At 50.5% G+C, this 22,655-nt stretch overlaps 1 protein-coding gene across 2 annotated transcripts in view; it reads left to right on the top strand.

The window, feature by feature from the left end:
• The first annotated feature begins 15,424 nt into the window (after positions 1-15,424).
• Positions 15,425-22,655, top strand: part of CFAP65 (cilia and flagella associated protein 65) — an 87,291-nt gene continuing 80,060 nt past the window's right edge. For both annotated transcript variants that reach the window (XM_039913520.1, XM_029064269.2), the window contains exons 1-2: positions 15,425-15,527; positions 21,512-21,658. In XM_039913520.1, coding sequence (XP_039769454.1) covers positions 21,521-21,658 — 138 coding nt within the window. In that variant the 5' untranslated portion in view covers positions 15,425-15,527; positions 21,512-21,520. The remainder of the gene's footprint in view (positions 15,528-21,511; positions 21,659-22,655) is intronic.

Genomic DNA, 22,655 nt, shown 5'->3' with positions numbered 1-22,655 from the left:
CCCAGCCAACTGCGCGTCAAATGGAAACAACTCACTATCGACTTTAAAACGCTCAAGCCCCTGGGCCCCTCCTATCTCTCCCTACTGCTCTCCTACTCTAACCCGGTCCAAACATTTCATTCCTCTAATGCCAACCTATTTACTGAACCTTGATCTCATCTATCTCACAGTCCCTCGCCCACATCCCGCCTCTGGCCCCGAACACCCTCCCTCCTCAAATCCCACAGACGATGACTCTCCCCACCTTCCAAGAAGGCCCACCTTCTCCAGGAAGCCTTCCCCGACTAAGCCCCTCCTTTCGTCTTCTCCCACTCCCTTCTGTCTTGACCTTGGATTCGCACCCTTTATTCACCCCTCCCTCAGCCCCACAGGACCTACGTCCACGTCCATCATTTATCTATTGCTATTAATGCCCGTCTCCCCCCACGGACTGTAAACTCTTTTTTTATGGTGTTTGTTAAGCGCTTACTATGTGTCAAACACTGTTCTAAGCACTGGGGGATATACAAGTGAATTATGTTGGGCATAGTCCCTGTCCCGCATGGGGGTCCCAGTCTAAGTAGGAGGGAGAACAGGAGAACTGAGGCATGGAGAAATTAAATGACTTGCTCCAGGTCGTAGAGCAAGGAATTAGCAGAGCTGGGATTAGAACCCAAGTCCTCTGACTCCCAGACCCGGGCTCTTTCCACTAGGTCATGCTGCTTCTTCATCACTTCACTTCTCTGGGCCTCAGTTACCTCATCTGTAAAATGGGGATTAACTGTGAGCCTCACGTGGGACAACCTGATGACCCTGTATCTCCCCCAGCGCTTAGAACAGTGCTCTGCACATAGTGAGCGCTTAACAAATACCAACATTATTATTGTGGACAGGGAATGTATCTATCAACTCTGTCATAGAAGCGGCAAGGCGGAGTGGATCGAGCCCGGGCCTGGGAGTCAGAAGGTCATGAGTTCTAATCCCGGTTCCGCCGCTTGTCTGTTGGGTGACCTCGTCCAACCGGACCTCAGTTACCCCATCTGTAAAATGGAGATTAAGACTGGGAGCCTCAAGAGGGACAGGGGCTGTGTCCAAACCGATTTGCTTGGATCCACTACAGTGGTTGGCACATAGTAAGCACTTAACAAATACCACAGTTATTTTTTTTCCTCTCCCAAGGGCTCAGTACAGTTCTCTGCACCTAGTAAGTGCTCAATAAATGTGACCGACTGATCGAATGATTGGATGGGGGTCTGCAGAATATGGGGGAGACAGATATTACAGAGAGGGGAAGAGACAGATCACCGATTAGAATGTGAGCCCGTCAATGGGCAGGGTTTGTCTCTATCTTCATTCATTCAGTAGTATTTATTGAGCGCTTACTGTGTGCAGAGCACTGGACTAAGCTCTTGGAATGGACATATCGGCAATGGATAGAGACAATCCCTGCCCATCGATGGGCTTACAGTCTAATCGGGGGAGACAGACAGACAAAAACAATAGCAATGAATAGAATCGAGGGGATGAACATCTCATTAAAACAATAGCAATAAATAGAATCAAGGTGATGTACATCTCATTAACAAAATAAATAGGGTAATGAAAATATATACAAATGAGCGGACGAGCACAGTGCTGAGGGGAGGGGAAGGGAGAGGGGGAGGAGCAGAGGGGAAGGGGGGAAAAGTGGGCTTAACTGAGGGGAGGTGAAGGGGGGGCAGAGGGAGCAGAGGGAAAAGGGGGAAGCTCAGTCCGGGAAGGCCTCTCGGAGGAGGGGAGCTCTCAGGAGGGTTTGGAAGAGGGGAAGAGAGTGAGTTTGGCGGAGGTGAGGAGGGAGGGCGTTCCGGGACCGCGGGAGGACGCGGGCCGGGGGTCGACGGCGGGACGGGCGAGAACGGGGGCCGCTGAGGAGGTGGGCGGCGGAGGAGCGGAGCCTGCGGGGTGGGCGGTGGAAAGAGAGAAGGGAGCACAGGTAGGAGGGGGCGAGGGGATGGACGGTCTCGAAGCCTAGAGTGAGAAGTTTTTGTTTCGTGCGGAGGTCGATAGGCAACCGCTGGGGGTTTTTAAGAAGGGGAGTGACAGGCCCAGAGCGTCTGTTGCCGAACTGTACATTCCAAGAGCTTAGTACAGTGCTCTGCACATAGTAAGCGCTCAATAAATACGATTGAATGAATAAGAGGAAAGCGTCGTGGGGCTGGGGGACTAATGACGTATTTAAGGTGTACACAGCCAAGTTCAAGGTTGACACGCAGGGAAGGTGGGTAGGGAAAATTAGCCCCGTGCGGGACAGGGACAGTGTCCAACATTATCAATTTCTATCTACCCAGCGTAGCTCAGTGGAAAGAACCCGGGCAGGGGAGTCAGAGGTCTTGGGTTCGAATCCCAGGTCTGCCACTTGTCAGCTGTGGGACCGTGGGCAAGTCACTTCACTTCTCTGGGCCTCAGTTCCATCATCTGTCAAATGGGGATGAAGACTGCGAGCCTCACGTGGGACAACCTGATGACCCTGGATCTCCCCCAGCGCTCAGAACAGTGCTCTGGACATAGGAAGCGCTTAACGAATACCAACATTATTATTACTACCCCAGTGCTCAGAACAGCGTTTGACACATAGTATCTGGAGGAGATGTGATTTTAGGAGGACTTTGAAGGTGGGGAGAGAAATGGTCTGTTGGATAGGAAGGGGGGAGGGAGTTCCAGGTTAGATGGAGAAACTCAACATGGCCCAAACTGAGCTCCTCATCTTCCCTCCCAAGCCCGGTCCTCTCCCTGACTCCCCTATCACCGTGGAGGGTACGACCGTCCTTCCCGTCTCTCGGGCCCGCGACCTCGGGGTCATCCCTGACTCGTCTCTCTCGTTCACCCCCACGTCCGATCCGTCACGGAGACCTGCCGGTCTCACCTTTATAATATCCACTTGTCAGCTGTGTGACTGTGGGCAAGTCACTTCACTTCTCTGGGCCTCAGTTCCCTCATCTGTAAAATGGGGATGAAGACTGTGAGCCCCATGTGGGACAACCTGATTCCCCTGTGTCTACCCCAGCGCTTAGAACAGTGCTCGGCACATAGTAAGCGCTTAACAAATGCCAACATTATTATTATTATTATTATATCGCCGAGATCCGCCCTCTCCTCTCCAACCGAACGGCTACCTTACCGCTACGGGCTCTCGTCATATCCCGGCTGGATTATCGTGTCAGCCTTCCCTCTGATCTCCCTTCCTCTTGCCTCCTCTCCCCCGCTCCAGTCTACTGTTCACTCCGCCGCCCGGCTCATCTTCCCGCAGAAAGGCTCTGGGCCCGTCACTCCCCTCCTCAAAATCCTCCAGCGGTTGCCCATCGACCTCCGCACGAAACAAAAACTCCTCACTCTTGGCTTCGAGGGTGTCCATCCCCTCGCCCCCTCCCACCTCTCCTCCCTTCTCTCTTTCTCCCGCCCACCCGCACGCTCCGCTCCTCCGCCGCCCACCTCCTCGCCGGCCCCCGGTCTCGCCCGTCCCGCCGTCGACCCCCGGCCCGCGTCCTCCCGCGGTCCCGGAACGTCCTCCCTCCTCGCCTCCGCCGAACTCATTCTCTTCCCCTCTTCAGAGCCCTCCTGAGAGCTCACCTCCTCCAGGAGGCCTTCCCACACCGAGCTCCCCTTTTCCCTCCGCTCCCTCTCTGCCCCCCTTCACCTCCCCTCAGCCGAGCCCCCTTCCCCCCCTTTCCCTCTGCTCCTCCCCCTCTCCCTAATAGTGATGTTGGTATTTGTTAAGCGCTTACTAGGTGCAGAGCACCGTTCTAAGCGCTGGGGGAGATCCAGGGTCATCAGGTCGTCCCACGTGAGGCTGACAGTCTTCATCCCCATTTTCCAGATGAGGTCACTGAGGCACAGAGAAGTGAAGTGACTCGACCACAGTCACACAGCTGCCAAGTGGCACAGTTGGGATTTGAACCCATGACCTCTGTCTCCCCAGCCCGGGCTCTTTCCACTGAGCCACGCGGCTTCGGCAGTCGAGGCAGGAAACGATGAGTTCTTGGATCAATGCGGTACCAGGTTGGATGAAGAGGAAAGGGCGGATTCTCGGGATACTAGGGATTCTAGAAAGCGGGCGGGCCTAGTGGAAAGACGAGGGTTCGAATCCCGGCTCTGCCACTCGTCCGCTGTGTGACCTTGGGCAAGTCACTTCACTTCTCTGGGCCTCGGTTCCCTCATCTGTAAATGGGGATTAAGGCTGTGAGCCCCACATGGGCCTGGGATTGTGTCCGACCTGATTAGCTTGTGTTTAGAAGGCAAGTGTTCTAAACAAGTGTCGGAGCCCCGGTGTTTAGAACAGTGCCAGGCTCAGAGTAAGTGCTTAACAAATACCACAGTTATTACGATGATTATGAGGGAGGTTGGGAAGGTACTTGGGGGTTTGGGGAACTGGCTCCAGGCTTGGGGTGCGGCAGGTGAAAGGGCCGACATTGGATGAGCATCAAAGGTGGGGAGGTTTGCAGCCAACCCCACTCTCCAGGTCTTTGGAAAATTTCTGAAGAACAGGACCCGCATAGGCTGCTCAGATCTGACAGAATCTGTTGGTCGCTTCTTCAAGCTTGTAAAGGTTGGATAGACCCAGAAAGTACTAGTGCGTCCTTCCTTCCCTCCTTCTTTCCCTTCTTCCTTCCCTCCTTCCTTCTCTCCTTCCTTTTCTCCTTCCTTCCCTCCTTCTTTCCCTTCTTCCTTCCCTCCTTCCTTCTCTCCTTCCTTTTCTCCTTCCTTCCCTCCTTCTTTCCTTCCCTCCTTCCTTCCTCCCCTCCCTCCTTCCCTCCCTCCTTCCCTCCCTCTTTCCCTCCCTCTTTCCCTCCCTCCCTCCTTCCTTCCCTCCTTCCTTCCTTCCCTCCCTCCCTCCTTCCCTCCTTCCTTCCTTCCCTCCTTCCCTCCTTCCTTCTTTCCTTTCTCCCTTCCTCCCTTCCTTCCTCTCATTCTTTCTCCCTTCCTTTCGTTTCTTTCTCTCTCTTTCTCTTTTTTCTTTCTCTCACGCTTTCTTTCTCATTCTTTCTCTTTCTCTCCCCTCCTTCCTTTCAATTCCTTTCTCTCGTTCTTTCTCTTTCTCTCCCTTCCTTTCATTTCCTTTCTTTCTTTTTCTTTCTTTCTCTCAATCTTTCTCCCTTCCTTCCTTTCGTTTCTCATTCTCTTTTTTCTTTCTCTCATTCTTTCTTTCTCTCGTTCTTTCTCCCTCGTTCTTTCTCTTTCTCTCTCTTCCTTCCTTTCATTTCCTTTCTTTCTCTTTCTCTCATTCTTCCTTTCTCTCGTTCTTTCTCCCTTCCTCCCTCCCTCCTTCCTTCCTGTCATTTTCTTTCTCCCTCTTTCATTCTTTCATTCTATTTCTTTCTCTTGTTCATTTTCCCTTCCTTCCTTTCGTTTTCTTTCTCTCTTTCTCTCATTTTTCCTCTCGTTCTTTCTCTCCCTCCCTCCTTTCCTTCTTTCATTCATTCATTCAATGGTATTTATTGAGCGCTTACTATGTGCAAAACACTGTACTAAGCGCTTGGAATATACAATTCGGCAACAGGTAGAGACCATCCCTGCCAATGACGGGCTCACGGTTTAAACGGGGGAGACAGACAGCAAAGCAGAACAGAACAAAACAAAACAAGTATTCTGGCGTAGATAGCCTTCCTTTCTTCGTTTTCTTTCTTTCTTTCTCTCTTTCTTTCTCTCATTCTTTCTTTCTCCCTTCCTTCCTTTCCTTTTCTTTCTCTCTCTTTCGCTTTCTTTCCCTCATTCTTTCACTCTCTCGTTCTTTTTCTTTATTTCCTTCTCTCGTTCTTTTCCCCTTCCTTCGTTTCATTTTCTTTCTCTCTTTCTCTCGCTCTTTCTCTTTCTCTCTCCCTTCCTTCTTTCCTTCCTTTCGTTTTCTTTCTCTCATTCTTTTTTCTCTCGTTCTTTCTCCCTTCCTTCCTTTCATTTTCTTTTTCCCTTTCTCTCTTTTCTCTCTCTTCTTTCCTTCCTTCCCTTTTCCTTCCTTCCTTCCTTCCTTTTCTTTCTTTCTTCCTGTGTACCTTCCTTTCTTCTTTCCTTTCTTTCCTTCTTCCTTTTTTATTTCTTTATTCTTTCTTTCCTTCCTTTCATTTTCTTTCTTTCTCTCCTTCCTTTTCCCTTCCTTCCATTCTCTCTTTTTCTCTCTCACTTCTTCTTTCTGTCTTTCTCTCATTCTTTCTCCCTTTCTTTCTTTCTCTCATTCTTTCTTAACTCTCATTCTTTCTCCCTTCCTTCCTTTCATTTTCTTTTTCTCTCTTTCTCTTTCTTTCTTTCTCTTATTCTTTCTTAACTCTCATTCTTTCTCCCTTCCTTCTTTCCTTCCATTCTCTTTCTCTCTCCCACTTTCTCTTCCTTTATTTTTCTCCTTCTTTCTCCCTTCCTTCCTTTTGTTTTCTTTCTCTCTCTTTCTTTATCTCGTTCTTTCTCCCTTCCTCTTTCCTTTCTTCCTTTCGTTTTCTTTTTTCTTTCTCCTTCTCTCTTCTCTCTCTCATTTTTTCTCTCGTTCTTTCTCGTTCTTTCTCTGCTTTCCTTCCTTTCCCTTCTTTTTCTTCCTTCATTTCTTTCTTCCTTCATACCTTCCTTTCTTCATTTCTTTACCTTTCTTTCTTTTTCTTCCTTCCTTTCCCGTTCTTTCCTTCCTTCCTTCTTTCTTTTTTCTTCTTTCTTTCTCCCTTCCTTCTTTTCTCTCTCTTATTCTTTCTTTCGTTCTTTCTCCCTTCCTTCCTTTCTCTCTCTCATTCTTACTTTCGTTCTTTCTCCCTTCCTTCCGTTTTCTTTCTGTCTCTTTTCTTGTCTCGTTTTACCTCCCTTCCTTCCTTTCGTTTTCTTTTTTCTCTCTCTTTCTCTCTCTCACTTTTCTCTCATTCTTTCTCTTTCCCTCTCTTCTTTCCTTCCTTCCTTTCTTCCTTCATTTCTTTTTCTTTCTTTCTTTTTCTTTCTTCCTTCATACCTTCCTTCATTTCTTTTCCTTTCTTTCGTTCTTTTCTTCCTTCCTGTTTCTTTCTTTCTTTCTTTCCTTCTTTCTTTCTTTTCTACCTTCCTTTCTTTTTTTATTCCTTCTTTCCTTCCTTGCATTTTCTTTCTCTCTCTTTTTTCTTTCTCTCATTCTTTTTCTCTTCCTTCCTTTCTCTCGTCCTTTCTCCCTTCCTTCTTTCCTTCCTTCCTTTCGTTTCTTTCTCTCATTCTTTCTTTTTCTCATTTTTTCTCTCTTTCTTTCTCCCTTCCTTCCTTTCGTTTTCTTTCTCTCTCTCTCTCTCTCTCTCTCTCTCTCATTCTTTCCCTCGTTCTTTCTTTCTCTCTCTTCCTTCCATCCTTTCGTTGCCTCTCTCTCTCTTTCTTTCTCTCTCTTTCTTTCTTTCTTTCTCTCTTTCTCTCTCTCTTTCTCTCCCCTCCCTCCCTCCCCTCCCTCCCTCCCTCCCTCCCTCCCTCCCTCCCCTCCCTTCCCTCCCTCCCTTCCCTCCCTCCCTCCCCTCCCTTCCTCCCTCCCTTCTCTCCCTCCCTCCCCTCCCTTCCCCCCCTCCCTTCTCTCCCTTCTCTCCCTCCCTCCCTCCCTCCCTCCCTCCCTCCCTCCCTCCCTCCCTCCCTCCCTCCCTCCCTTCCTCCCTCCCTCCCTCCCTCCCTCCCTCCCTCCCTCCCTCCCTCCCTCCCTCCCTCCCTTCCTTCCTTCCTTCCTTCCTTCCTTCCTTCCTTCCTTCCTTCCTTCCTTCCTTCCTTCCTTCCTTCCTTCCTTCCTTCCTTCCTTCCTTCCTTCCTTCCTTCCTTCCTTCCTTCCTTCTCCCCTTTCCCCTCTTTCCCCAAATGTGCCTTCCCTCCCCTCCTTCTGGTCTCCTTTCCTCTGTCCCCTCTGCCCAGCTCCCCTCTGCGTCCCCCTGCCCACAGGCCGGCCCTCCTCAGTGAGCTCCCATCCAACCCCTCCCCCCCCCATCTCCCCCTCCCCATCCTTGTCATCTTTTCCCAGCGCTGTCCTGTATAGATACATACACGTCATTAATATGTACAGATATACACAAGTGCTGTGGGGCGGGGACGGGGGTAGAGCAGAGGGAGGGAGTCGGGACGATGGGCAGGGGAGGAAGGAAAGGGGGGTTCAGTGTGGGAAGGCCTCCTGGAGGAGGTGAGCTCTCAGGAGGGCTTTGAAGAGGGGAAGAGAGTCAGTTTGGCGGCCGTGGGGAGAGAGGGCATTCCAGGACAGAGGTAGGACGCGGGTCAGGGATCGATGGCCGGACGGGTGAGCTGGAGGCCCAGGGAGGAGGTGAGCGGCAGCAGAGGAGCGGAGTGTGCGGGCTGCGATGGAGAAGGAGAGAAGGGAGGTGAGGTAAGAGGGGGCACACTGATACACACCAGCTCATCCCCATTCGACCCGGTCCTACCCCCTCCCCACAGCCTCAGCCGAGTGCGGCCTGTGGAACCCCGGCTCCATCTTGGGGAAGCTTCCCTTCATCCTCGACCTGTTCCTGTCCCGCCCTCTCCTCCTCCTCGCCATCACTAAAACCTGGCTCTCCCCAGTTGACACGGTCCCCCCTGCTGCTCTCTCCAGAGGGCGGGCTCATCTTCTCCCACTCCCCCAGACTCACTGGGAAAGGAGGAAGTGTCGGCTTCCTTCTCGTGCCCCAATACTGCTTTCCCACCGTTCCGACTCCCCCGACTCTTTCTTTCCCCTCCTTCGAAACCCATATCATCCGCCTCTAACACCCACTCCGGATTCTAGCGACTGTCATCTACCGCCCTCTCAGCCGCCCAACCCCCCCAGGTCCCACCTCCAACTTCTTTAACCATTTTGATCCCTTTCTCGCTTTTTCTCCTCTTTCTCCATGTTTCCATTGATCCTTGGGGGCTCCAATATCCACACAGATGTTCCTGATGACCTTTGTGCGGCCCGCCTTCCATCACTCCTCGACTCCTCTGATCTCCCTGCTCCCCCCCACCTCACCCACTCACCAACCTGGACACCCGCTAGAGCTCATCATCTCTCCCCTCACCAACTCTGAAATCCCTCCGACCACAACCTCCTCAACCTCCTTCTTCCCCATTCATTCATTCATTCATTCATTCATTCATTCATTCATTCGTATTTATTGAGCGCTTACTATGTGCAGAGCCCTGTACTAAGCACTTGGAATGGACAAATCAGCGACAGATGGAGCCAGTCCCTGCCCACTGACAGGCTTACAGTCTAATCGAAGACAGACGGACAAAAACAATAGCAATAAGTAGAATCAAGGGGATGGACATCTCATTAAAACAATAGCAATAAAAAGAATTTGTCCTGTTCCCCCCCCAGAGACCTCTAATCTTTTGACCTCATCCGGCTTTCTGAACTAGCTCTCCTCCCCTCTTCAAAGCCCTACTGAGAACTCCCCTCCTCCAGGAGGCCTTCCCAGACTGAGTCCCCCTTTCCCTCTGCTCCTCCTCCCCTCCCCATCCCCCCGACTCCCTCCCTCTGCTCTACCCCCTTCCCCGCCCCACGGCACTTGTGTATATTTGTACATATTTATCACTCTATTTTATTAATGATGTGTATCTATCTATAATTCTATTTATCTATTTTGATGCTCTTGATGCCCGACTACTTGTTTTGTTTTGTTGTCTGTCTCCCCTTTCTAGACTGTGAGCCCGTTGTTGGGTAGGGATTGTCCCTATCTGTTGCCAAACTGTGCTTTCCAGTTTGTGGGAACTGGGTGCCCTGCAGACAGTAAGCGCTTAATAAATACGATTGAATGAATTGAATGAGTGAACGAATCCTGCCCCACTTAGCTCCGTACCCAAACCACCTTCCCTCGATGACCGAACTGACGCTCTCAACCCCACCCTCTCTACTGAACTCAACTCATTCGCTCCCCATCCCTTCGTCGATCTCGTACCGCTAACCCACGGCCCTGGCTCTCCTCTCCAATCCGTCTCCTCGCAAGAGCCGCGGAGCGTTGCTGGCGGAAATCTAGATAACGGGCCCATTTCATCCATCACAAGTTTATAATAATAATAATGTTGGTATTTGTTAAGCGCTTACTATGTGCAGAGCACCGTTCTAAGCGCCGAGGGAGATACAGGGTAATCAGATCATCCCACGTGAGGCTCACGGTCTTCATCCCCATTTGACAGATGAGGTAACTGAGGCACAGAGAAGCGAAGTGACTTGCCTACAGTCACACAGCTGACAAGTGGCAGAACCGGGATTCAAGCCCATGACCTCTGACTCCCAAGCCCGAGCTCTTGCATGCCTTAACTCTGGCCTCTCCACTGCCTGCCAAAACTATTTCTCCACACTTATTGATTCCCATGCCCATTGCCCTCACCAGTTTTTCTAGACATTTAACTCCCTCCTCACTCCCCCCATCCTCCCGCATCCCCTATCTCTTGCCCCCAATAACCTGGCCACCTATTTCATCAACAAAATTGACACTATCAGGCGTGATCTCCAGAAAATCTCCCCTGCCCCTCTCCAGGCCCTCCCTTTCCTGCCCCTTCTTCAAATCTCCCATCTTTCCCGACCCTATCTCTAGAGGAGATCTCCTGCCTTCTTTCAAAATTCACCCCCTCCACCCGGGCATCCGACCCCATTCCTTTGCACCTCATCAAAATGCTTGCTCCCCCCCCGAAGCAGTTGACCATCCTTTTTTCCCGATCGGTCAACCCGAGTCTCCGCCTTCGACCTTCTCCCGTGCCGCCGCTGCCCAGCACGGGGGAGTTTTGTCTCATAGCCGATGCCTGCCGCTCGCCAGCCACTGGCCAAGCTGGGATTGGAATGGACTGGCCTCTGCTTGACTCTAAATCCTGCCATTTCCCCTCTGGGCAATGTACTTTAACAATAATAATGTTGGTATTTGTTAAGCGCTTACTATGTGCAGGGCACCGTTCTAAGCGCTGGGGGAGATACAGGGTCATCAGGTTGTCCCACGTGAGGCTCACAGTTAATCCCCATTTTACAGAGGAGGGAACTGAGGCACAGAGAAGTGAAGTGACAGTCACCCAGCTGACAAGTGGCAGAGCCGGAATTCGAACCCATGAGCTCTGACTCCCAAGCCTGGGCTCTTGCCACTGAGCCACGCTGCTTCTACTGTCAGCTTCTTATGCGCAGAGGTCATGTCTACCACACTGTGTCTGTTTATTGTTATACTATCCTCTCCTAAGTGGTTATCACAGTGCTCTGCACACAGAAAGCACACAGTAAATATGAATGAATGAATACAACGGATCGACTGGCAAAGAATGGGTCTGTTTATTGTTCTACTGTCCTCTCCAGAGTGCTTAGTACAAGATCCTGCACACAGTAATAATAATGAGAATGTTGGCATTTATTAAGCGATGACTCTGTGCCAAGCATTCATTCATTCATTCAATAGTATTTATTGAGCGCTTACTATGTGCAGAGCACTGTACTAAGCGCTTGGAATGGACAAGTCGGCAACAGTTAGAGACGGTCCCCGCCGTCGGACGGGCTCACGGTCCGATCGGGGGAGACGGACAGACGAGAACGATGGCGATAGATAGAGTCGAGGGGAAGGACGTCTCGTAAAGACAATGGCGACTAAACAGAATCGAGGCGATGTACAATTCATGAACAAAATAAATAGGGTGACGGAAATATATGCAGTCGAGCGGACGAGTACGGTGCCGTGGGGAGGGGAAGGGAGAGGGGGAGGAGCAGAGGGAAAAGGGGAAAATGAGGCTTTAGCTGCGGAGAGGTAAAGGGGGGATGGCAGAGGGAGTAGAGGGAGAAGAGGAGCTCGGTCTGGGAAGGCCTCTCGGAGGAGGTGAGTTTTAAGTAGGGTTTCGAAGAGGGGAAGAGAATCGGTTTGGCGGAGGCGAGGAGGGAGGGCGTTCCGGGACCGCGGGAGGACGCGGCCCGGGGGTCGACGGCGGGATAGGCGAGACCGAGGGACGGCGAGGAGGCGGGCGGCGGAGGAGCGGAGCGTGCGGGGTGGGCGGTAGAGAGAGAGAAGGGAGGACAGGTAGGAAGGGGCGAGGTGACGGAGAGCCTCGAAGCCTAGAGTGAGGACTGTTCTAAGCGCTGAGGGAGATACAAGGGAATTGGGTTGTCCCACGAGGGGCGCACAGTCTTAATCCCCATTTTACAGATGAGGTTACTGAAGCACAGAGAAGTGAAGCGACTTGTCCAAGGTCACACAGCTGACAAGTGGAGAAGCCAGGATTAGAACCCACTACATCTGACTCCCAAGCCCGGGCTCTTTCTACTATGCCAGACACAGTAAATATGATTGAATGAATGAATGAATGAGTACAATGGTCATGAGTTCGAATCCCAGCTCTGCCACTTGTCAGCTGTGTGACTGTGGGCAAGTCACTTAACTTCTCTGGGCCTCAGTTACCTCATCTGTAAAATGGGGATGAAGACCGTGAGCCCCACGTGGGACAACCTGATTCCCCTGTGTCTACCCCAGCGCTTAGAACAGTGCTCGGCACATAGTAAGCGCTTAACAAATACCGACATTATTATTATTGATTGATTGACTGGCAAGGAATGAGTCTGCTTCTTGTTCTGTTGTCCTTTCCCAAACATTTAGTACAGTATTCTGCACACAGTAATGATAATAATAATAATAATGATAACGTTGGTATTTGTTAAGCGCTTATTATGTGCCAAGCACTGTTCTAAGCGCTGGGGTAGATACAAGGTCATCAGGTTGTCCCCCGTGGGGCTCACAGTCTTCATCCCCATTTGACAGATGAAGTCACTGAGGCCAGAGAAGTGAAGTGACTTGCACGAGGCCACACAGCAGACAAGTGGAGAAGCCAGGATTAGAACCCACGACCTCTGACTCCCAAGGCCGGGCTCTTGCCACTAGGCCAAGCTGCTCCTCTAAAGTGCTTAGTACAGTGCTCCGCACTCAATAAGCGTCCCAAAATACAAGTGAATGAATGAATGAAAATGATTGATTGATTGGCAGGGAATGTGTCTATTGTTATAACGTCCTCCCCGAAGCGCTTCATCAATGCTTTGCACACGGTCAGCGCTCAATAGGATTGAATGAATGAGTCCAATTAATTGATTGATTGGCACACAGTAAGCCCTCAATAAATACCATTGAACAAACGAATGACTCCAAGCGCTTAGTCCAGTGCTCTGCACATAGTAAGTGCTCCAAAAATACGATTGAATGAATGAATGAATGAAAGAATACAATCGATTGATTGATTGGCATGCAGTAAGCACTCATATATAATTGAAGGAACAAAGCGCTTAGTCCAGTTCTGTGCACACAGGAAGCGCTCAATGAATACGATTGAATGAACGAATTAATCCAAGTGCTTAGTCCTGGGCTCTGCACATAGTAAGTGCTCAATAAATTAGATGCTTAGTACAGTGCTCTGTAAACACTAAGTGCTCAATAAATACGATTAAATGAATAAATACGATTGAATGAATGAATGCAAGCACTTAGTCCAGTGTTCAGCACACAGTAAGCGCTCAATAAATACAGTTGAATGAACGAATGAATCCTAGTGCTTAGTACAGTGCTCCGCACAAAGTAAGCACTCAGTAAATGCAATAGAATGAATGAATGAAAGAAGACAATTGAATGACTTCTGAGCACACAGAAAGCGCTCAATAAATACGATTGAATGACCGAATGAATCGTAGCGCTTAGTACAGTGCTCCGCACAAAGTAAGCACTCAGTAAGTACAATGGAATGAATGAATGAAAGAAGACAATTGAATGACTTCTGAGCACACAGTAAGCGCTCAATAAATACGACTGAATGACCGAATGAATCGTAGCGCTTAGTACAGTGCTCCGCACAAAGTAACCACTCAGTAAGTACAATGGAATGAATGAATGAAAGAAGACAATTGAATGACTTCTGAGCACACAGTAAGCGCTCAATAAGTACAATGGAATATGAATGAAAGATTACAATTGATTGCTCAGCACGCAGTAAACGCTCCAGCAATATGATTGAATAAATGAATGAAAGAAGACAATTGATTGCATTCGAATTTGATTGATTGTGATTGATTACATTTCAATCAATTACATTTGAATTAGATTACATTTGAATTGATTACATTTGAATTAGCACACACTATCTATAATTCTATTTATTTTTATTAATGATGTGTATATATCTATAATTCTATTTATTTATAGTGATGGCATTGATGCCTGCCTACTTGTTTTGATGCCAATCTTCCCCTTTCTAGACTGTGAACCCGTTGTGGGCAGGGATTGTCTCTATTCGTTGCTGTATTGTACTTTCCCAAGCGCTTAGTACAATGCTCAGCACACAGTAAGCGCTCACTAAATACGTTTGAATGAATGAACGCATGCACTGAAGATATAAGACGGATGGAATACGATAGAGAAGCGGCGTGGCTCAGTGGAAAGAGCCCGGCCTTGGGAGTCAGAGGTTGTGGGTTCTAATCCAGGCTCCGCCACTGGTCTGCTGTGTGACCTTGGGCGAGTCACTTCACTTCTCTGGGCCTCAGTTCCCTCATCTGTCAAATGGGGATGAAGACTGGGAGCCCCACGTGGGACAACCTGGTGGTCTCGTATCCACCAGTGCTTACAACAGTGCTTGGCACATAGTAGTTAGCATACGGGTTCTAATCCCGGCTCTGCCACTTGTCTGCTGTGTGACCTTGGCCGAGTCACTTCACTTCTCTGTGCCTCAGTTATCTCATCTGTCAAATGGGAATGAAGACTGTGAGCCCCACATGGAACAACCTGATGGTCTTGTATCTTCCCCACCGCTTAGAACAGGGCTTGGCACCTAGTAGTTAGGACACGGGTTCTAATCTCAGCTCTTCCACTTGTCTGCTGTGTGACCTTGGGCAAGTCGCTTAACCTCCCTGTGCCTCAGTGACCCCATCTGTCAAATGGGGATGAAGACTGGGAGCCCCTAGCGAGACAACCTGATGGTCTCGTACCCACCAGTGCTTAAAACAGTGCTTGGCACATAATAGTTAGGACATGCGCTCTAATCCCGGCTCTGCCACTTGTCTGCTGTGTGACCTTGGCCGAGTCACTTGACTTCTCTGGGCCTCAGTTCCCTCATCTGTCAAATGGGGATGAAGACTGTGAGCCCCACTTGGGACCACCTGATGACCTCGTATCCCCCCCAGCGCTTAGAACAGCGCTCTGCACATAGTAAGCGTGTAACAAAAACCATCAGCATTATAACTATTTTTATTATTCCCTGGGCCTCAGTTCCCTCCTCTGCAAAATGGGGATGGAGACTGTGAGCCCCCCGTGGGACCACCTGATGACCTCCTATCTCCCCCAGCGCTTAGAACAGCGCTCTGCACACAGTAAGCGCTTAACCCAGTCCATCAGGTTTATTATGAGGATGGAAAGCACGAGGCCGAAGGCGGGCGAAGGAGGTGATCGCCTTCGGGCGTGGCGGGGCCCTGGGCGGCCACCGTCGTGGGGGGGGGGGGGCAAGAGGCCGCGGGACCCGGATGTAGGACCCGGATGTGGCGGTTGGGCCGGCGTCCTCCGTTTCCATGGAGACGGGCAAGATGGCGGCCGGTCCGGCCTAGCCCGGCCTCCCCTGGCTGCAGCCCGACCCCGCGGCCTCCCCGACAGGTAGAGGCCTCGTCCGCCCGAGGACGCTCATCCCTCAGCCCGGGGCAGCCACTTCTCTGCTTTTCCTCCGTCCGTCTCCCCCGATTAGACCGGGAACCCGTCGTTGGGCAGGGATGGTCCCTGTCTGTGGCTCGATTGTCCATTCCAGGCGCTTAGTCCAGTGCTCTGCACATAGTAAGCGTTCAGTAAATACTAAATGAATGGGCAGGGACTGTCTCTCTCTGTTGCCCCATTGTTCATTCCAAGCGCTTAGTCCAGTGCTCTGCACAGAGTGAGCGCTCAGTAAATACTAAATGAATGGGCAGGGATGGTCTCTCTCTGTTGCCCCATTGTCCATTCCAAGCGCTTAGTCCAGTGCTCTGCACAGAGTAAGCGCTCAATGAATACGATTGAATGAATGAATGGGCAGGGATGGTCTCTCTCTGTTGCCCCATTGTTCATTTCAAGCGCTTAGTCCAGTGCCGTGCACATAGTAAGCGCTCAATTAAAATTATTGAATGAATGGGCAGGGATGTCTCTATCTGTTGCCCAATTGCCCATTCCAAGCGCTTAGTCCAGTGCTCTGCACACAGTAAGCGCTCAATAAATCCTGTTGATTGAATGAATGGGAAGGAATGGTCTCTATCTGTTGCCCAATTGCCCATTCCAAGCGCTTAGTCCAGTGCTCTGCACATAGTAAGCACTCAGTAAATGCTAGTGAATGAATAAATGACGCCGGGGAACCTTAATTCGTTCACTCAGTCGTATTTATTGGACGCTGACTGGATGCAGAGCCCTGGCCTAAGCCCTTGGAATGGACCACTGGGCCACAGATAATAATAATGTTGGTGTTTGTTAAGCGCTTACTATGTGCAGAGCACTGCTCTAAGCACTGGGGAGCAGCGTGGCTCAGTGGAAAGAGTCCAGGCTTTACCAACATTATTATTACAGGGTCATCAGGTTGTCCCACGTGGGGCTCAGTCTTCATCCCCATTTGACAGATGAGGGAACTGAGGCACAGAGAAGCAAAGTGACTTGCCCATAGTCACCCAGCTGACAAGTGGCAGAGCCAGGATTGGAACCCATGACCTCTGACTCCCAAGCCCGGGCTCTTTCCACTAAGCCACGCTGCTTCCCATAATTCATTCATTCAGTAGTACTTATTGAGCGCTTACTATGTGCAGAGCACTGTACTAAGTGCTTGGAATGTACAAATAATGTTGGGATTTGTTAAGCGCTTACTATGTGCCGAGCACTGTTCTAAGCACGGGGGGAGATACAAGGTGATCAGTTTGTCCTCCGTGGGGCTCCCAGTCTTCATCCCCATTTTCCAGATGAGGTCACTGAGGCACAGAGAAGTGAAGTGACTTGCCCAAAGTCACACAGCTAAGTGGCGGGGCCGGATAGAGACCATCCTGGCCCAACCACGGGCTTACGGTCTAGAAGACGTTAAACAGCAGGAAGAATTTTTTATGGTATAATAATGATGATGATGATGCTGGCGTTTGTTAATCATTCAATCGTATTTATTGAGCGCTTACTATGTGCAGAGCACTGGCCTAAGCGCTTGGAATGGACAGTTGGGCAACAGAGAGAGACCAGCCCTGCCCAACGACGGGCTCACAGTCTAGAAGATGTTACACAGCAGGAAGAATTTTTTATGGTATAATGATGATGATGACGATGATGTCATTTGTTAATGAGCAGCATTGCTCAGTGGCAAGAGCCTGGGCTTGGGAGTCAGAGGTCGTGGGTTCTAATTCCGACACCGCCACTTATCAGCTGGGTGACTGTGGGCAAGTCACTTCACTTCTCTGGGCTTCAGTGACCTCTCCTGTCAAATGGGGATGAAGACTGGGAGCCCCACGGGGGACAACCTGATCACCTTGTATCTCCCCCAGTGCTTAGAACGGTGCTCGGCACAAAGTAACCTCTTAACAAATACCGACGTTATAATTATCCCAGCTCTGCCACTTGTCAGCTGTGTGACTGTGGGCAAGTCACTTAACTTCTCTGTGCCCCAGTTCCCTCATCTGTCAAATGGGGATGAAGACTGTGAACCTCACGTGGGACAACCTGATGACCCTGTATCTCCCCCAGCGCTTAGAACGGTGCTCTGCACATAGTAAGCTCTTAACATATACCAACATTACTATAATTAATATTCATTCATTCAGTTGTATTTATTGAGCGCTTACTGGGTGCAGAGCACTGGACTAAGCGCTTGGAAAGTACAACTAGGCAACAGAGAAAATCCCTGCCCAACGATGGGCTCACGGTCTAAGGGGGGAGACAGACAACAAAAGAAGTAGTCAGGCATCAATATAATAATAACGATGGCATTTGTTAAGCGCTTACTATGTGCAGAGCACTGTTCTAAGTGCTGGGGAAGATACAAGGTGATCAGGCTGTCCCATTTGGAGCTCACAGTCTTCATCCCCATTTTACAGAGGAGGTGACTGGGGCCCAGAGAAGTGAAGTGACTTGCCCAAAGTCACACTGCTGACAAGCGGCTGAGCTGGGATTCGAACCCATGACCTCTGACTCCCAGGCCCGGGCTCTTTCCTGAGCCACGCTGAAGACCGTGAGCCCCACGGGGGATGACCTGATCACCTTGTATCCCCCCAGTGCTTAGAACACTGCTTGGCACATAATAAGCGCTTAACAAATACCACCATCATTATTATTTTTATTTTAAAAAAATGCCACAATTATTATTAAGTGACTTGCTCACGGACTTGGGTTCTAATTCCACCCTTGTCCGCTGTGTGACCTTGGGCTAGTCATTTCACTTCTCGGCGCCCTCAGTTCCCTCCTCTGTAAAGTGGGGATGAAGACGAGGAGCCCCATGTGGGACAGGGTCTCTGCCCAAGGTGACCAGCTTGTATCTACTCCAACGCTTAGTACAGTGCCTGCACATAGTAAGCGCTTAACAAATACTCTAAGAAGAAAAGATAGAGGCCTAAGTGAATGCAGGAAGAGAAGAGGGAATAGACCCTGGAACAACCCCAAGTGCTGGATGGGGCTCGGTTTGACCCTAGTTATTCAAGCCGCATTTTGTTTTATTTATTTATGGTGCTCATTAAAGGGTTACCGCGTACCAGGCTGTACTAAGCGCCGGGGTAGATACAGGATAATCAGGTTGGACTGTGTCCTCACAGTCCAGCCGGGGCTCAGAGACCGAGTCTAGAGAAGCAGCGTGGCTTAATAATAATAATAATGTTGGTATTTGTTAAGCGCTTACTACGTGCCGAGCGCCGTTCTAAGCGCCGGGGGAGATACAGGGCAATCAGGTTGTCCCACGTGGGGCTCACAGTCTTCATCCCCGTTTGACAGATGAGGTAACTGAGGCCCAGAGAAGTGACTTGCCCACAGTCACCCAGCTGACAAGTGGCAGATCAGGATTCGAACTCATGACCTGTGACTCCCAAGCCCGGGCTCTTCCCACTGAGCCACGCTGCTTCTCAAGCAGCGGGCTTAGTGGAAAGAGCCCGGGCTTGGGAGTCCCTGCACGCAGTAAGCGCTCAATAAATACGATTGAGCGAATAATAATAATAATGAGTGGATTTGTTAAGCACTTACTATGTGCAAAGCACTGTTCTAAGCGCTGAATGAGTCAGAGGTCGTGGGTTCTAATACTGCTCTGCCACTTAGCTGTAGGACTCTGGACAAGTCACTTCCCTGTGCCTCAGTGACCTCATCTGGAAAATGGGGATGAAGACTGGGAGCCTTTATTGTGATTGTTCTGTCCGTCTCCCCCGATTAGACCGTAAGCCCGTCAAAGGGCAGGGACCGTCTCTATCTTTACCGATTTGTCCATTCCAAGTGCTTAGTCCAGTGCTCTGCACATAGTAAGCGCTCAATAAATACTATTGAATGAGTGACTGAATGAATGAGCCCCGTGTGGGGCAACCTCATGACCTTGTATCCACCCTAGCGCTTAGAGCAGTGCTTTGCACTTAGTAAGTGCTTAACAAATACCATCATTATTATTATAATCGTTATTAAATCGGAGACAGGTGGATTTAATCCCCATTTGACAGATAAGGGAACTGAGGCCCAGAGAAGTGAAGTGACTTGCCCAAGGTCACCCAGCAGATACGGTGGAGATGAGGTAATAATAATAATGTTTGTTAAAAGCTTACTATGTGCCCAGCACTGTACTAAGTAGTGGAGTAGATGCGAGGCAATTAAGTCCAAGATAATCAAGACAACCAACACGGCCTAGTGGATAGAGCCCGGGCCTGGGAGAGGACCTGGGTTCTAATCCTGGTTCTGCCACTCGTCTGCTGTGTGACCTTGGGCAAGTTGCTTCACTTCTCTTGGCCTCAGTTACCTCATCTGTGAGCCCCATGTGGGACAGGGACTGTGTCCAACCCCATTTGCCTGTGTCCAACCCCAGTGCTTAGAGCAGTGCCTGGCACATAGAGCGTAAAAAATACCACACATTATTATTACTAATAATAACGATAATTATTATTGTCATTATTATTACTACTAATAATGATAATAATGTCTCCCTTGGGACACGCTGCTTCTCTGGGGTACAAAGCCACCTCAAGGTATAAAGTCACACTCAGTGTAATAATAATGATGGTATTTGTTGATGGAAATGATCTGGGCATGTCACTCCCCTTCTTAAACAACTCCAGTGGTTGCCTATCAACCTCCGCTCCAAACAGAAACTCCTCACTCTAGGCTTCGAGGCTCTCCGTCACCTCGCCCCTTCCCACCTCTCCTCCCTTCTCTCTTTCTACCGCCCACCCCGCACGCTCCGCTCCTCCGCCGCCCGCCTCCTCGCCGTCCCCCGGTCTGGCCCGTCCCGCCGTCGACCCCCGGGCCGCGTCCTCCCGCGGTCCCGGGACGCCCTCCCTCCTCGCCTCCGCCAAACCGATTCTCTTCCCCTCTTCAAAACCCTACTTAAAACTCACCTCCTCCGAGAGGCCTTCCCGGACCGAGCTCCTCTTCTCCCTCTGCTCCCTCTACCGCCCCCCCTTCACCTCTCCGCAGCTTAACCCTCTTTTCCCCCCATCTCCCTCCGCTCCTCCCCCTCTCCCTTCACATCCCCTCGGCACCGTACTCGTCCGCTCGACTGTCTATATCTTCGTCACCCTATTTATTCTGTTAATGAAATGTACATCGCCTCGATTCTATTGAGTCGCCACTGTTTTTACGAGACGTCCTTCCCCTCGACTCTATCTATCGCAGTCGTTCTCGTCTGTCCGTCTCCCCCGATCGAACCGTGAGCCCGTCAAACGGCAGGGACCGTCTCTATCTGTTGCCGACTTGTTCACTCCAAGCGCTTAGTACGGTGCTCTGCACATAGTAAGCGCTCAATAAATACTATTGAATGAATGAATTTGTTAAGCGTTTACCATGTGCCAAGCACTGTTCTAAGCGCTGGGGGAGATACAAGGTGATCAGGTTGTCCCCCATGGGGCTCACGGTCTTCATCCCCCTTTTGCAGATGAGGTCACTGAGGCCGAGAGCGGTGAAGTGGCTCGCCCAAGGTCACACAGCAGACGAGCGGCGGAGGCGGGATTAGAACCCACGTCCTCCGACTCCTAAGCCCGGGCTCTTGCCACTGAGCCACCTGCTACAGAGTCACGCTCGGGGTACAAAGTCACATTTGGGGGGACAGAGTCACACTTGAAGTACAAAGTCACCTCGGGGTACAAGGCCACACTCAGGTCAGAGTGTCACCTCGGGGTCCGGGCTTGGGAGTAAGAGGACATGGGTTCGAATCCCGGCTCCGCCACTTATCAACTGTGTGACTGTGGGCCGGTCACTTCACTAATCTGGGCCTCAGTGACCTCATCTGGAAAATGGGGATGAAGACGTTGAGCCCCACATGGGACAACCTGATGACCTCGGATCCGCCCCAGCGCTTAGAACAGTGCTGGGCCGAGGCCGTTCGGAAGGCCCGTCTTCCCCACTGGCGTTTCCCGGGCCGGAGTCGGGCTCGGGGCCTCGGCGGCAGGCGTTCGGGCCCGTTTGTGTTTCAGGGATCCGACATGGCCGAGGTGCGGATCCGCCCGCCCGGCCTGGAGCCCGTCCCGATACCCGCTCGGAGAAGCGCCAACACCGGCGGCGGCGGCGGCGACAACGGCCGAGGCGGCGGCGCTACCGGGGCCTGGGCCGCCGGGGCCGAGGTCAGTGTCGATGGAGAGCGGGCGCCATTTTGTGGCTCACTGCTTCTGCCCCTGGGGCTGAGGAAAAACAACTCTCTGATGAAAAATGGGTGTGTGTGTGTGTGTGTGTGAGAGAAAGAGAAAGAATAAACGTCTGTGAGGAAAATGGTGTGTGTCTCTGTGTGTGTCTGTGTGTGTTTGTGTATGTGTCCCTCACAGCCTCACCTTCTACGCACTGGAGTGGGTGAGGAAAAGTAGGGCTGTGAGGAAAAATTTAGTGTGTGTGTGTGTGTGTGTGTGTGTGTGTGTGTGCGCGCGCGCGAAAACAGGTCTGTGAGGAAAAATGGTGTGTGTGTGTCTGTGTGTGTCCCTCCCGGGCTCACCTTCTGTACACTTTTGTGGGTGAGGAAAAGCAAGTCTGTGAGGAAAAATGTAGTGTGTGTGTGTGTGTGTGTGTGTGTGTGTGTGAAAACAGGTCTGTGAGGAAAAATGGTGTGTGTCTGTGTGTGTAAGAGAGAGAAAACAGGTCTGTGAGGAAAAATGGTGTGTGTGTGTCTGTGTCTGTGTGTGTCCCTCCCGGGCTCACCCTCTACGCACTTTTGTGGGTGAGGAAAAGCAAGTCTGTGATGAAAAATGTAGTGTGTGTGTGTGTGTGTGTGTGTGTAAAACCAGGTCTTTGAGGAAGTCTATGTGTGTGAGAGAGTGTGTGTGGAAAACAGGTCTGTGAGGAAAATGGCATGTGTGTATATGTCCCCCTCCTGAGCTCACCTGTGTACGTGTGTGTAAGGAAAACCAGGTCTGTGGGGAAAAATGGTTTGGGGTGGAAAAACAGGACTGTGAGGAAAAATGGTGTGTGTGTGTGGGGGGGAAACAGGTTTTTGAGGAAAAATGGTGTGTATGTGCCAAAACAGGTCTGTGAGGAAAATGGTGTGTGTGTGTATTTCCCCCTCCTGAGTTCACCTTCTATGTATGTATGTGTGTGTAAAGAAAAACAGGTCTGTGAAGAAAAATGGGGTGG

This window comes from Ornithorhynchus anatinus, chromosome 1, assembly GCF_004115215.2.
Source record: "Ornithorhynchus anatinus isolate Pmale09 chromosome 1, mOrnAna1.pri.v4, whole genome shotgun sequence".
Classification (NCBI taxonomy): Eukaryota; Metazoa; Chordata; class Mammalia; order Monotremata; family Ornithorhynchidae; genus Ornithorhynchus; species Ornithorhynchus anatinus.
Note: the sequence above shows the minus strand (reverse complement) of the source record. Positions and strands in the feature narration are given on the sequence as shown.